Source organism: Phyllobates terribilis, unplaced genomic scaffold (genome assembly GCF_046119375.1).
Source record: "Phyllobates terribilis strain yellow unplaced genomic scaffold, ASM4611937v1 Scaffold_4__5_contigs__length_816908805, whole genome shotgun sequence".
In the NCBI taxonomy this organism is placed as follows: domain Eukaryota; kingdom Metazoa; phylum Chordata; class Amphibia; order Anura; family Dendrobatidae; genus Phyllobates; species Phyllobates terribilis.
The window spans coordinates 581,358,022-581,371,980 of NW_027362764.1; the positions used below are offsets into that span (position 1 = coordinate 581,358,022).

Sequence of the window (13,959 nt, forward strand, 5' to 3'; positions counted from 1 at the left end):
ATTTTTCTATTAGTGATAACTTGATATATTAGGGTGCATTATTTTTAACAGCCATGCACCTCCAGATCAAGGAAGTAAAATAAACGATACAAGTGGGACATAAAGATAATGTGCAAAAGATTTAAGCAAGTGTGAAAAAAAATGCTCAAAGTAAGAATGCTTTCAAAAATAGTGGTGTTAGTAGTTTATTTTTTTTTAACAATTAACAAAATGCAAAGTGAATGAACAAACAGAAATCTAAATCAAATCAATATTTGATGTGACCAATCATGGTCTTCAAAAAAGCATCAATTCTTCTCCATACACTTTTGCAGAGTTTTTGAAGGAACTTGACTAGGAGGCTGTACCCAACATCTTGGAGAACCAAGCACAGATCTTCTGTTAAAGTAGGCTTACATAAATCCTTGTCTTTTCACATCATTGACTATGTCTGGAATTATGTCGCCACCACACAACCCTGATCTCAACATCATCTCGCTAAAGATAATCCTCAATGATATTGACTGCAGAATAAATTTGGGACCAATTAGGCGCCTCCCTGATGCTACTGTATGATGGATAAGCATCTACCAGAATTTCTCATACTTGAGGAGAGGACACCATTAATCGTTACCAAATTCCCAAGTCAGTTTGCGGAAATGCAGCCCCAAACTTGCAAGGACCCTCCGCCATGCTCCTCTTTCACCGTTGCCTGCAGACACTACTTATCGTACTGCTCTGCAGCCAGTCGGCAAACAATCTGCTTTCTCTAACAGCCAAATATTTTTACTTTTTTACTAAAATTGTTCCAGAGCACCTGTTGACATTTTTCTACACTCCAGTTCCTCCATTTTCATGGATAGATGATAGATTTGGCTCCAATTCTTCCATAAAGACCACCGAACAGAAGAAAGATGAAGAAGAGTCCCACTGGTTGCTGACAGTTCTGCACTGATGGCACTGCTGGACATCTTCCGACTTCAAAAGGAAGCAAGCATTATGAGACTACCATCTGCTGCACAAAGTTTCCTTGGCCGGCCATTGCACTTATGGTCCTCAATGTTACCCATTTCTTCATGTCCTTAATGTTGACAAATGAAAGCAGATACTTATCCACCATGCAACACCATCATGGAGGGATCTGACTGGCTCCAAATTTATTCTGCAACATGACAACAACCACAAACTTGCAACCAATGTAACTAAGAACTCTCCTCAGCGTAACATGGCCCCAACAGAGCCCTGATTTCAACATCAAGTCTCTCTGGAATTATATGAAGAGAAGGATTTGTGCAAATCATCCAAAAATGTTCTGTGTTTAATTCTCCAAGTTGTTTGGAACAACCTGTGTTCTCAGTTCCTTCAAAAACTGTGTGCAAGTATCTAGAAGAGTTAATGCTTTGAACAATGAAGAACTAAATCAAAATTAATATTTGATGTGATCACCTTTTGAATTCAAAACACCATACACTTTGCATTTTGCTAAATGATAATTAAACTATTAACATTTCTATTTTTTGAAAGTTGCAACATTTTATCCACTTTTGCACAGTACTGTTTATAACTTAACCAAATGGCGGAAACACACACAGTGGTGTGAAAAAGTGTTTGCCCCTTTCCTGATTTCTTATTCTTTAGCATGTTTGTCACACACGTTTCAGATCACAAAACAAATTTAAATATTAGACAAAAGATAACACAAGTAAACACCAAAAGCAATTTTTAAATGAAGGTCTTTATTATTTAGGGAAAAAGAAATCCAAACCTATAGGACCCTGTGTGGAAAAGTGATTGTGCCCCCCTTTAAAACATAAATTAATTGTGGTTTATCACATCTTTGGGAAGCAGAGTTCAATTTCCCTAGCCACACATAGGCCTAATTTCTTGATTGAGAACAGGTGTGGCAGTAATCACTTAAATAGGACCTGCCTGACAAAGTGAAGTAGACCAAAAGATCCTCAAAAGTTAGACATCCATCATGCTGTGATCCAAAGAAATTCAGGAACAAATGAAAAACAAAGTAATTGAGATCTATCAGTCTGGAAAAGGTTATAAAACCATTTCTAAAGCTTTGGGACTACAGTGAACCAAAGTTAGAGCCATTGTCCACAAATGGGAAAACATGAAACATTGGTGAACCTTGCTAGGAGTGGCCGGCCAATCAAAATTACCAAAAGAGCACAGAGACGACTTTTCCAAGAGGTCACAAAAGACCCAACAACAACATCCAAAGAACTGCAGGCCTCACTTGCCTCAGTTAAGGTCAGTGTTCATGACGCCACCATAAGAAAGACTGGGCAAGTATGGCATACATGGCAGAGTTCCAAGACGAAAACCACTGCTGAACAAAGAGAACATAAAAAGGTTTGTCTCAGTTTTGCCAGAACACATCTTGATGATCGCCAAGACTTTTGGGAGAATACTCTAGACTGACAAGGCAAAAGTTGAAATTTTTGGATGGTGCATGTCCCATTACATCTGGCATAGAAGTAACACAGCATTGCAGAAAAGGAACATCATACCAACAGTAAAATATGGTGGTAGTAGTGTGATGGTCTGGGGCTGTTTTGCTGCTTCAGGACCTGAAAGACTTGCTGTGGTAAATTAAACCATGAATTCTGCTGTCTACCAAAACATCCCGAAGGAGAATGTCTGCTCATTTTTTGTAACCTCAAGGTGAAGTGCACTTAGGTTATGTAGCAGGACAATGATCCAAAAAACACCAGCATGTCCACCTCTGAATGGCTTATGAAAAACAAAGACTTTGGAGTTGCCTAGTCAAAGTCTTGACCTTAATCCGATGCTGTGGCATGACCCTAAAAAGGGTGTTTCATGCTCAGAAACCCTCCAATGTCGCTGAATTACAACAATTTTGCAAAGATTAGTGTCCAATATTCCTCTAGGGCGTTGTAAAAGACTCATTGCCAGTTATTGCAAATGCTTGATTGCAGTTGTTGCTGCTAAGGGTGGGCCAACCACTTTTTAGGTTTAGGGGGCCATCACTTTTTCATACAGGGCCTGTAGGTTTGGATTTCTTTTTTTCCCTTAATAAAGACCTTCATTTAAAAACTGCATTTTGTTCTTACTTGTGTTATCTTTGTCTAATAATTAAAATTTTTAGTGATTTGAATGATTTAAACGGGTATTACCATCTCAAAGATCCTATTTCAATATGTACTAGGTGTACTAATAATAACCTCCAATTAGATATTCTCTATAGTTTTCTTTGTTTTTTTTGTATTGCTTACCCCATGTGCAGGGTATCGCAGTCACTCAGGTATTAATGGTTACGGCCTGTATGGCGTTCATGACCGCGCTTGCGCAGTTAGTAAAGAGTTTATCATGATCACATGCTGGGTTCTCGGGAGCGTGCATAGTTAGAGCCTGCACAGTAGCTCCCTGCCCGGCCACCTCACTCCTGCACTGCACATTATCAAATCGCCAGGTTCTATGTGCACTGACTGCATAGCCGTCCTGTCTGGAAGCTCTCCTTATATACAGCTAATATTATTATTACATATAGTACATATTGAAATAGTAGCCCTCCAGCCCTTTAATTTCAATACAGCAGTTAGACAGTGCTGCTCCCCTCCTTCACTCCTCAACTCCTGACCCAGAGCTGCTCTTATCATCCTTCTCAAAAGCCCTTGGCCCTCTCCCAGCTGGAGGTTATTGACTGCTTACTTTCCTCCTCAGCTTGTTCAAAGGCGCTGTTATCAGTTTATGTGAAAGTGCAGATAACAGTAGCTTGTTCTAAAATCTGCAGGGCAATCACATCATTCAGTTCAGCAGCTGAACCAGAACTGTCAGTCATGGAGGAGTACCTGTCCCCAGCAACAATGAAGTCAGGAAGCTGGAAAGCTGTGCGCTCCTTAAAGTGAATCTGTCACCAAGAAAATGCAATGCAATCTGCGGGCACCATGTTATAGAGAAGGAGATGAGCAGAATAATATGTGATTTTGTGAGAAAAGACTCAGTATAACCTGTGATTTATTCATTTATACCTCTGCCCTTTCTGGGATTTCCGGTCCAGTGGGCGGTCCTATCAGTGACTGACAGTTATTTCTGTATGCACACTTATATAAAGATAGCTGTCAGTTATTGATGGCCCCGCCCACTGGACTGAAAGTCCCAGAAAGGGCAGAGGATGAAATGATGAAAATACAGGTTATAGCTAGTCTTTTCTCACATAAATATACATCAATCTGCTGAACTCCCTCTGCTATATAACATGGTGCCTGCAGGTTATATTGCATTTTCATAGTGACCGGTTTCCTTTAAGACACATGTTGAGATGAATTTGTCACTCTCCATTTAACCAAATTGCTATATTCTTGTGCCCATATAAATTTATATATCGATCTTAAAGTGAGGAAAATACATATTCTTACCACATATTTCACTGCACTGATAAACTGGTTGTGAAAGAGCAGGTGCTGAGTCTCATCTTCTGGGTTGGACGCGGTGTAAAGCATACCACATACACTGCAGGTGATCACACCAAAACGTTTCTGTCCAGCATCCTGAAAGGGAAAAACGATGGAAAAAACTAAAGAAGAAATTTGTGAACTTTATTATCATCATCTGTTCTATGCCTGCTGTGAACGCAAGCCATCGACTTGTTTTTTTTTAAGCATCAAACAGATATAAAACTAAATGAAAGAAAAACCTGCATCATCATTACACCGACATCTAGGACTACATGCCCATCGGTATGAAAGTCTGCAGTCATTTCTGCTGTTCGTCTCTGAAACTAAAGGGGTATTCCCATCTGCAAGATCCTATCCCAATATGTAGTAGGTGTAATATTAGCAAATACTTTCAATTAGAATTATAGCATAGTTCTTCTGAATCGCTGTCTCTGCAGGACCTTAGGTATCATTGGTTATGACCACTGATATAGTGACAGTTAGCTTGTAGTCATAACAATCGATACTTAAGGTCCTGCAATGCCTGCACATGAGGAAAGAGACATAGAAAAGTAGTATAGTTTTTCTGATTCACTATGTCTCTTTCCTCATGTGCAGGTATTGCAGGACCTTGGGTATCCATGGTTATGACCACTAGTAACCAGCTAACGAACTGTCATCATGGATACCTAAGGTATGGATGCAGAGACCTAGCGAATCAGAAGAACTATACTACATTTCTAATTGGCGGTATTAGCTAATATTATTATTACACCTACTACATATTGGGATAAGATCTTGGAGATGGGAATACCCCTTTAATAATATAATAGCGCAATAAATAATGTAACTGTACTGAAATCTGCAGAAAGAACCTACAAGAACAAGGAGAGACAATATTTTTTCTAGAGTCGTATCCACACAATAGTAGATGGCTCTGAATCAATTCATAGAAATAAAAGAAAAGTTCATAATTACCATCTTACTTGGTTGGAATTACTTGTAACTAACAAGTTACTGTCTACATACATGTATACGGGATTGTGTCTTTATGGGGCTAAGTTTTATGGTAAAATGAATGAACTACAATGTACTGAAAAATGGCTAAAAAAATAATTCACATGGGATGAAATGGTGCAATTCTGATATTGTTTATTGGGGGGGGGGCACACTCTTTCAGATGTCCCAAACATTAAAGCACCCTAAGACCATCCAATTATGAGGTCGCTTTCATCCATAAAATCTCACCTCACAATTTTTTTTTTTTTTTTTTTAAAGAACACTGCCAGGAATAAGAAATTATATCGAAACATCCTGAAATTAGCAACTTCCCCCCAACAATCCAGGAGCAATCTGGTGATGAACAATGTTTTTTCTAGTATGAATGATGGAGCACCATGAACCATGACCAGGCAAAAGTGAAAACTAAAAGGCTCTGTGAACAAAACATGGAAATTTTGGGTGCGTGGCCAGGAAACTCCCCAGATCTCAATCCTGTTGAGAATCTGGACAATCCTCAAAAAACGGAGGACAAACAAAAATACAGAATTGTGATAAACACAAAGCAATGGTTAGACAAGAATGGGGCATCAATTAGGATTTGGCACAAAAGCTGAATTGCAGAAGTCTTTAAAAAAAAAACATAAGCGTCAACACTAAATATTGAGTCTTTGCATAAACGTGATTTGTGAAAAGTTTAAAAAACTTCAGAAATGCTAATAATTGCACTTCTGTATCCATAGAAACATCAGACTAAAAGATCTAAACATATTGAAACAGCAAAGTTTGTAAAAACAAAATTTGTCGTTGGGTCTCAAAACTTTTAGTTGGCCACCACTCTAGATTATCCCACACAATTTCTCCATGGGAAATAAAGGAGTGGAAAGGATGGGGGGGGATTTACATTTTGGTGCTCACGATAAAGTTTCTTTAGTAGCTTTCATTGGGATACACAAGAACCATGGGTTAATATGCTGCCACATGGAGGCTGACACTAAGAATAGATCTTAGAAAAAAGCTGACTACTCCCCAGCCGCCTACACCTAAGCAGCCAACACCCAGTTATTCAGCAGCTGGGGAGCAAAATTAAGACCCCCCTCCCCCCACAAACATGTGAGGGTGCCATGTCCCCCAATGAAGGCTATGAGAGATTTTACGCTTAACACCAAAAATGTTTATTTCTTCGTAGCTTCATTGGGGACCCAGGAACCACAAGATGTCCCAAAGCAGGCTCTGGTGTGGGAAAACTAATAGCTGTGTTACAGAAGAAAGAATAGCAATCTCTCATGTTACTACTTGAGTAACTGCCGCTTTTAGTAACCTTGTGCCAAGACTTGCATCCCTAGATGCAAAGGTAAGAACTACACAAAAATGTGCACAGAAGACTAAGTAGTGGCCCCATGGAATAGAAAAGCAGACGGCTGGACGCACAAGACCAGGAGGCTTCTACCAACATGGAGAGGGAGAGCGCCATGGAGGATGCCCTAGCCTAGCCCAACCTACCGTATTGGCAGATCGAACCCAGAGAACAATGGTAGCCACAGAGGCAATCTGACAGCTGCCAGAGCATACCTGGATGATCCACAAAGGCAACCGAAAGTCTGATAAGAAAAACTTTGAAATCTCCATCTTCACAGGTGATTGAATAAAAAGAAAGAAAAAGGTTAGTTCTTAACCTGCCTAATCAAGGCCAAGATAGGTCTGTTATTCAGTCCCATGTCTGCCTCCGAATGACACTAAGCTAAAAACTGTTTCATTGGGTGTCGGTTGCCTTGATGTATTCTTAGAGTTAGTGTTTTAACACATGGTTCCAGTGTCCTCAATGAAGCGACAGAGAAACCTCAGTTACTGATGACGATTACACAGCTTGTCACACAGTTATAATGTATAAGCCCACAGTTCAGCCTCCATAACTGTATATTAGCTTTATAAAGAGAATAGAGAAGATAATCACAGCATCTTCCTAGTAGATGCAGATGTAGTGTTGCTCTAGCTGTGAAGGAGAATCTGCCAGCAGATTTTGTTATGTAATCCGAGAGCAGCACAATTTAGGCGCTGAGAGTCGGATTCCATCAATGTGTTCCTTACTAGGCTGTGTTTTGTCGTTTCAATAAAAATCAAGTGTTTTATCAGCAGGAGATAACTTGAGGACTAGGTGTTTCATGCCTCCTGGTCCAACCACGCCCACACCACCGATTAACGGCTTTCTGTGTATAATGTACAGTTAGGTCCAGAAATATTTGGACAGTGACCGAATCTTCGTGATTTGGGCTATGTATGCCAATAGTCTATTTAAAATGAAACAACTGAGATGCAACTGATGTGGAGACTTTCAGGATTAAAGGGGTTGAACAAAAATATACTGTGAAATGTTTAGAAATTGCAAACATTTTTCTACAAAGCCTCCTCATTTCAGGGGCTCAAAAGTAATTGGGCAAATTAAAACCAAACATTTTATTTATGGTAAAGTTAACACTTTGTAGGGAATCCTTTGCATGCAATGACTGCCTGAATTCTGGAATCCATGGATGTCACCATAAGCTAGGTTTCCTCCTTTGTGTTTCTTTGCCAGGCCTTTAATGCAGGTGACTTCAGTTGTTTCTTGTTTGTGGGTCTTTCTGCCTTAAGTTTTTGTCTTAAGCATGTGAACGGCTGCTTGATGGGGTTGAGATCGGATGATTGACTTGGCCATTGCAGAGTGTCTCTACTGTGAAGCGCTGTCCAGTCAACCCTGCTGCATTTGGTTGAATCTGAGCAGAAAGTATAGCCCTGTACACTTCAGAATCCATCCGGCTGCTTCTGTCTTCAGTCGCATCATCAATAAACTCTAGCTTCCCAGTGCCATTGGAAGCCATGCATGCTCATACCATCACACTGCCTCTACCATATTTTACAGAGGATGTGATGTGCTTTGGATCATGAGCTGTTCCAAGCCTTCTCAATACTTTCTTCTTTCCATCATTCTGGTCCAGCTTTATCTTCATTTCATCAGGCTAGGATGTCTTTTTGAGTTCTCAAGCTCACCAGTGCACCCTCTTTTGCAGAATGTTTCTTTTTTTTTTTCAGCTTAATTATGTTCTGTTTATCTTCCATTGAAAACTCTTCTGACCGCATGTTGTGGGTTCACAGCAACAGCTTTCAAATGCAAATGCCACACCTGGAATTATCGCCAGACCTTTTACTTGCTTAATTGATAGTAGAATAACGCGAGAATAGCCCATGGAACCCATTAAAGAGCTTGAGATAATTGTCCAATTACTTTTGATCCCTTTAAAAAGAGGCAGCTACAGTCTGCGCCTAGCAACACTATGTATGGTTTCCATTGGATTTTTAGTAACTTCATAATTGTAATACTGATGGCTTAAAATGTTCCCTTCCCTCCTTTTTCATCCTATAACGTGAGGTTTTAATGGACGTTATACTATATATATTCTATGATATATTGATGCTGATATTGTCCTGTTTCTTTTTATTCTCTTTTTTTGTAATTGAAAATTATATAATCTCAATAAAAATTGAATTTTGAAAAAAAGAGACAGCTACACATTAAAAGAGCTGTAATTCCTAAACCCTTACTCCAAATAGGATGTGAATACCCTCAAATTAAAGCTGAGAGTCTGCACTTTGATTATATAACCATCTTGAATATGTTTCGGTAAACAGTTAAAATGACATAACTTGTGTCACTGTCCACAAATATTTTTGACATACTGTAGCTGTATATTGACAGAAAACTGCTAATCAGTGGTGTGGGCAAGTTATATAGAGCTCAGCATTCCAAGCACTGCTAGATGTACAGCAGAGAAAACTGTGATTCTATCACAACTGCTGCACTCACTAAACTGATACATAGCTGGAATCAAGGTCTGTCCTTACATCATGCTATTGTCAGATTACATAGCAAACATCTGCTGATTGTTTTTTTTAAAAGGAAACTCTCCCATTAAGTTTTTTTTTTTTTTATACACTACATCTGTGTATATGTTTACATAGTGTAATGTATTTGTGTGAGTATACTCACCTACTGCTGTTTTTTCCATTATCCAGTGCCGTTCAGGTCCTCTTCTGAGTGACGTCACTGCACTTTAGACTATTAGCTCACTAAATGCTCTAATGATGAGCCGGAAGTCTCTTTTACAATCTAAGTCTATGGGATCTCGTTCTGATGTTCCATAGGCTCGGAAAAAAAAGCCACTTCGGGGTTACACAGGGCAGCGCAGTGTGACCAGGAGAGTCTGAAGAGAGGTGTCGTCACCGACAACAGGAGCAGAACGGTGCGGATACTGGAGAAGGCGGTGGTAGGCGAGTATATTGCTACAAGCACAGGACACACAGATTTAATAAAAACAAAACTTCATGGGAGCGCAGCTTTAATGCGATGCATCGTAGGATTTATAGCAGAGCATAGAGAAATTCATTGCAGGATGAAATCTGGGAATCAAGATGGAAACTGAAAAGAAGAAAGAGGAGGCAGAACTGCAGGGAAGTAAGTACACCTTACTTGGAGGTGAAGGAGAAGAAGAAAAATAAGAAAAATCTGTGAAATGCTTACTATGATAGGCTGACTACTGCTGTTCTTATCGGCTTCTTTCAGCTTCCGGATTTCTTTCTGCAGATGGACATCAGATGGCACAATGTTGGATTTTTCAGCCGAAAGATAGCTTTTCACCGAATCTCTGTAATAATTATTAGCAATGCGCTTACCAGGTCTAGTAATAAATTACACTAACATTTTTATTACCTTAAATAAATATAGTAATACCAGTTAATACACGTGTATGCGGTGTTTTGTGAAGTTTGTGGTTTTTTTATGCCAAAGTTGGTAGTCCCTGCAGCAACATAAGAGGTAGTTACAGAATCTCTCCAGAGACCTAAATAAAAAAGCTGCCCAAGTTTTGGTAAGAGATTCTTAAAGAAGCAATCCTATCAGTTTTTATCCTCTTAAAGGGAACACGTCACCAAAAACAAAACAAAAAACAAGCTATTAACCTGCAGATATGGGGTTAATCTGCAGGTTAATAGTGCTACTAACCTGCCCGGCGCCTGCACGTAGCCTAGCAATGCAGGGAGAAAATTAACTTTATTCTACTTGGCAGCATTTCCATGTCAGTCACAGAGGGCAGCGCTGGGTCAGCACCCCCAGCCCTGACTGACACTTGCTCTGCATTAGGGCCAGCTGTCAGTCAGGATCAGTGACTGGAACAGGAATGCTGCTGAGGAGAATAAAGTTCATTTTCTTTCCTATAGGGTTCGGCTAAGTGCAGGCGCCGGGCAGCATAATAACGCTATTAACCGCATATCTGCAGGTTAAAAGCATTTTTTTCTGGTGGCAGGTTTATTTTAATATATTACAGTCATCATATTATATGGCACTGTGTACTCACAACTGCTAATTTTCCCCTTCTTTGATGGCAGTACTCCTTTAAAAAGGGAGTTATGAAAGCTGACTCTTCACAGCAAGTATCATGCATAGGTCCTACACAATAAGCGCTCAGCATGGAACCATTGCCTTTACATCCTCAGTAGGGGCTGTGTATGTGTGATCACTCACTGCTGAAGTAAGTGGCCATCACAATCTGCGTGCAGCCAGAATTCCATCTCTCACGTGCATTTAAATAGGGAGTGAAAGCTTATTTGTAGCCAACACTCAGCCAAGAAATTACAGGTCCCAGATGCCAATCGCCCACTAACTTGTGTCACAAGAAACACACTTTAGGAAAGCCAGCTCTTGCAAAAGACGCCATTTTTGCAGCTCCGATATTCTGGCGTGGTACCGCCCGCGCACCACGATGTTACATACAGTCTTAGCACTTACCCGCTCTCTGCAGATGCAGCCATCTGGTCTGGCAGCTGCTTGCAATCTCTGCCTAAAATAGATTTCAATGGTCACACTAATTTATCAGTTTTCTTATTTTTCAGACAGAAAGACATTTTACAAAGCTAGTCAATAACACGAAGGTCAGAATGAATCAGATATACTCCCCTGTATTTCCCATGGCTACACAACATACAGTCCTTCTCATCGGTCCCGGTGCCTATTCCGGCTAACATCCATACATCAAACAATTTCAGGATTTGCATTTTTTTTTTGTCTACAGGGGAAATTAAGTATTACACAGTGTCCATTCAAATCAATGGATGTCTGTCTGTATTATGCAGGACAAGGAAGGTCCACCAGAGCGAAAGACACACTCTTTGCTGCTGCTCCCTACTGTGGCCAAGAGATGGGGTTCCTAAACAAAAGAAAAAAGACCCTCCCATTAACCTTCTTGATAAGGGAATGTGCACTAGAAGTCTTTTTCAGGCGGGTACACTCCGCAACCAGTCTGAAAAAGCTCTAAAGAAAAATGAATGAACACGTGTTGCAATGTAAAAACAACTTGCTAAACGTACATTACTCACAAAAAGTTAGGGATCTTTGGCTTTTGGGCAAAATTTATGGAAAATGTAAAAAGTTCAGGCTATAGTGATGTTTGATCATGAAAGTAGGGCATTTAAGTAGAAGCATGCGGTGGTGGCAGCCTCATCTCAAACAATTTACTGAAAAAGCCAAACAACAGTGCTGGGTATACCCCCCCAAAAATGTAAATCTCAATAACTTGTCATGTGGCCTTGAGCATCAATTATAGCTTGACAACGACGCCTCATGCTGTTGACAAGTGGAGCTATTGTCTGCTGAGGCATGGCATCCCACTCTTCTTAAAGAGCGGCCTTTAGGTCATGGAGGTTCAGGGGAACAGAGCTACGAGTCTCTACACGGCTATTCAGCTGATATCATAGGCTTTCTATGGGATTCAGGTCTGAAGAAAGTGCAGGCCACTCCACTTGAGGTACCCTAGCCTCCAACAGCCATTCCCTAATGAAGCGACCCCGATGAGCTGGAGCAGTGTCTTCCATGAAGATGAAATTAGGCCTGTGTTGTTAATGCAGACGTACAATGACTAAATCAATGAGGTTATTCAAGTAGTAGGGGATTGTCAATGTACCATTCACAAAGTGTAGGGCAGTTCTGTATTGACTAGACACACCTCCCCATACTAGAACACCACCACTAAAGGCTCGTCTGGTGACAACAGTGGCTGATGCATAGCGCTCTCCTTGACGTCTCCAACATAGTTAGTGGCCATCATTTCTGCTCAGCGTGAATCGACTTTCCTCAGTGAACAGCACAGAGGCCCACTGGTCCTTCATCCAGGGTAGTTGCTCCCTGGCCTGGTGGGGTGTTCAGGTACCCTTGCAGGTCATCTAGCACGCAGACCACACTGATGTAAACCGTTTCGAATGGTCTGACGTAACACTTAGGTGCCTCACTTCCCTTAAAAATGCCTGGAGTTGTGTGGCATTCATCATCCGGGTCCGAAAGGCATTGTTCACAATGAAGCGGTCATCAGTGTTAAATGTGGCCAAATGACGTCCACTTCTCTGCATCTCTGTTACACCTGCTGATAACCGACACCCTAAGCTCAGTGGCCACTACCATCTGAGAACATCCTGCTTGATTCCTCACAATGGCGAGGTACTGCTGATCAATTGTTAGGTGTCGTCTTGGTCTCCTGAGGTCAAAATGTGAACAGCATGATGAGTTTAATATCAATTCTAATTAAACCCCGAAATTTATTGGGCGATTCATGGATCAAACACCTGTTGTGAGTTTTGGCATTAAGCTCCTTGTTAGAGAACAGCAAGTTGGGCAAAAAGTTCTGAAAACACTGAACAGTTGGACATGTGCATTCAAAAGCTTAGAGGCGGTCACATTAAGCTCATCTGAAAAGATTAGAGGTCATTTTAGGTCTATCCTGAAATTTGGCCTGAAAGCCAAGTATACCTAACTTTTTGTGAGTAATGTATGTATTTTGAGCTTCTTCTAACCGCTTTAGGTTTCTAAAGACGCCAAATGGTTGAAAGAAGTGACCCGTCCATGCTTTAGGCTACTTCTGCTAGGAAGCTGCTCACTATTTTATATGTACAAAAGTTATAATAAAAAATGCCGGGATCTTTGCTGCCTCAAAAAAAAAAACATCTGAAAAGACAATAAAGACACTTAAAAAACAAACAAAAAACAAAACAAAACACACCACTGGCGTATCCCTGAAATTTTCTTGCAAAATGACATCATGTGCATACCCTATGATCTATGACAAGGTTTCCAATCTGGAGAACCCATTTAATGTATGATTTTTTCCAGCACAGTGTGTTAATATCATCATTCTTCAAGGTCCCGACTACTTTGAAGGGAACAGGTCAGGTCCCATAATGCTATTAAACTGACGTCATTATGTTTTAGGGCCTTTTTCTGACATTGCTACAGACAAATGCACACATTTGTGCAAAATGAAGTTCCAAACGGGCGCTTGCAGTATGCAAACAAAGGCCGTCTATTCTGGCAAGGTGTTAAGTCATCGTGACTAGTCCGGGCTTTGCAGCTGCAGTCACTCTCCCCGTGGTGAGACTTCCCCGCACTGCTGGAGTCTAGCCCACCTCCAATCCTCACAAGTGTCCAGGCAGCTATAGAAAGAGATAGAGAGATGCCAGGAGAGGAACTGCAATAGTATGTCACACATCGGGACCCATG

The 13,959-nt window shown here is 40.6% G+C and overlaps 1 protein-coding gene across 3 annotated transcripts in view; it reads right to left on the bottom strand.

The window, feature by feature from the left end:
• Positions 1 to 13,959, bottom strand: part of ESCO1 (establishment of sister chromatid cohesion N-acetyltransferase 1) — a 62,429-nt gene that overhangs the window by 12,934 nt on the left and 35,536 nt on the right. For all 3 annotated transcript variants that reach the window (XM_073679142.1, XM_073679140.1, XM_073679141.1), the window contains exons 4-6: positions 11,203 to 11,254; positions 9,940 to 10,063; positions 4,371 to 4,502 (exon numbers count right to left, since the gene is read on the bottom strand). In XM_073679142.1, coding sequence (XP_073535243.1) covers positions 4,371 to 4,502; positions 9,940 to 10,063; positions 11,203 to 11,254 — 308 coding nt within the window. The remainder of the gene's footprint in view (positions 1 to 4,370; positions 4,503 to 9,939; positions 10,064 to 11,202; positions 11,255 to 13,959) is intronic.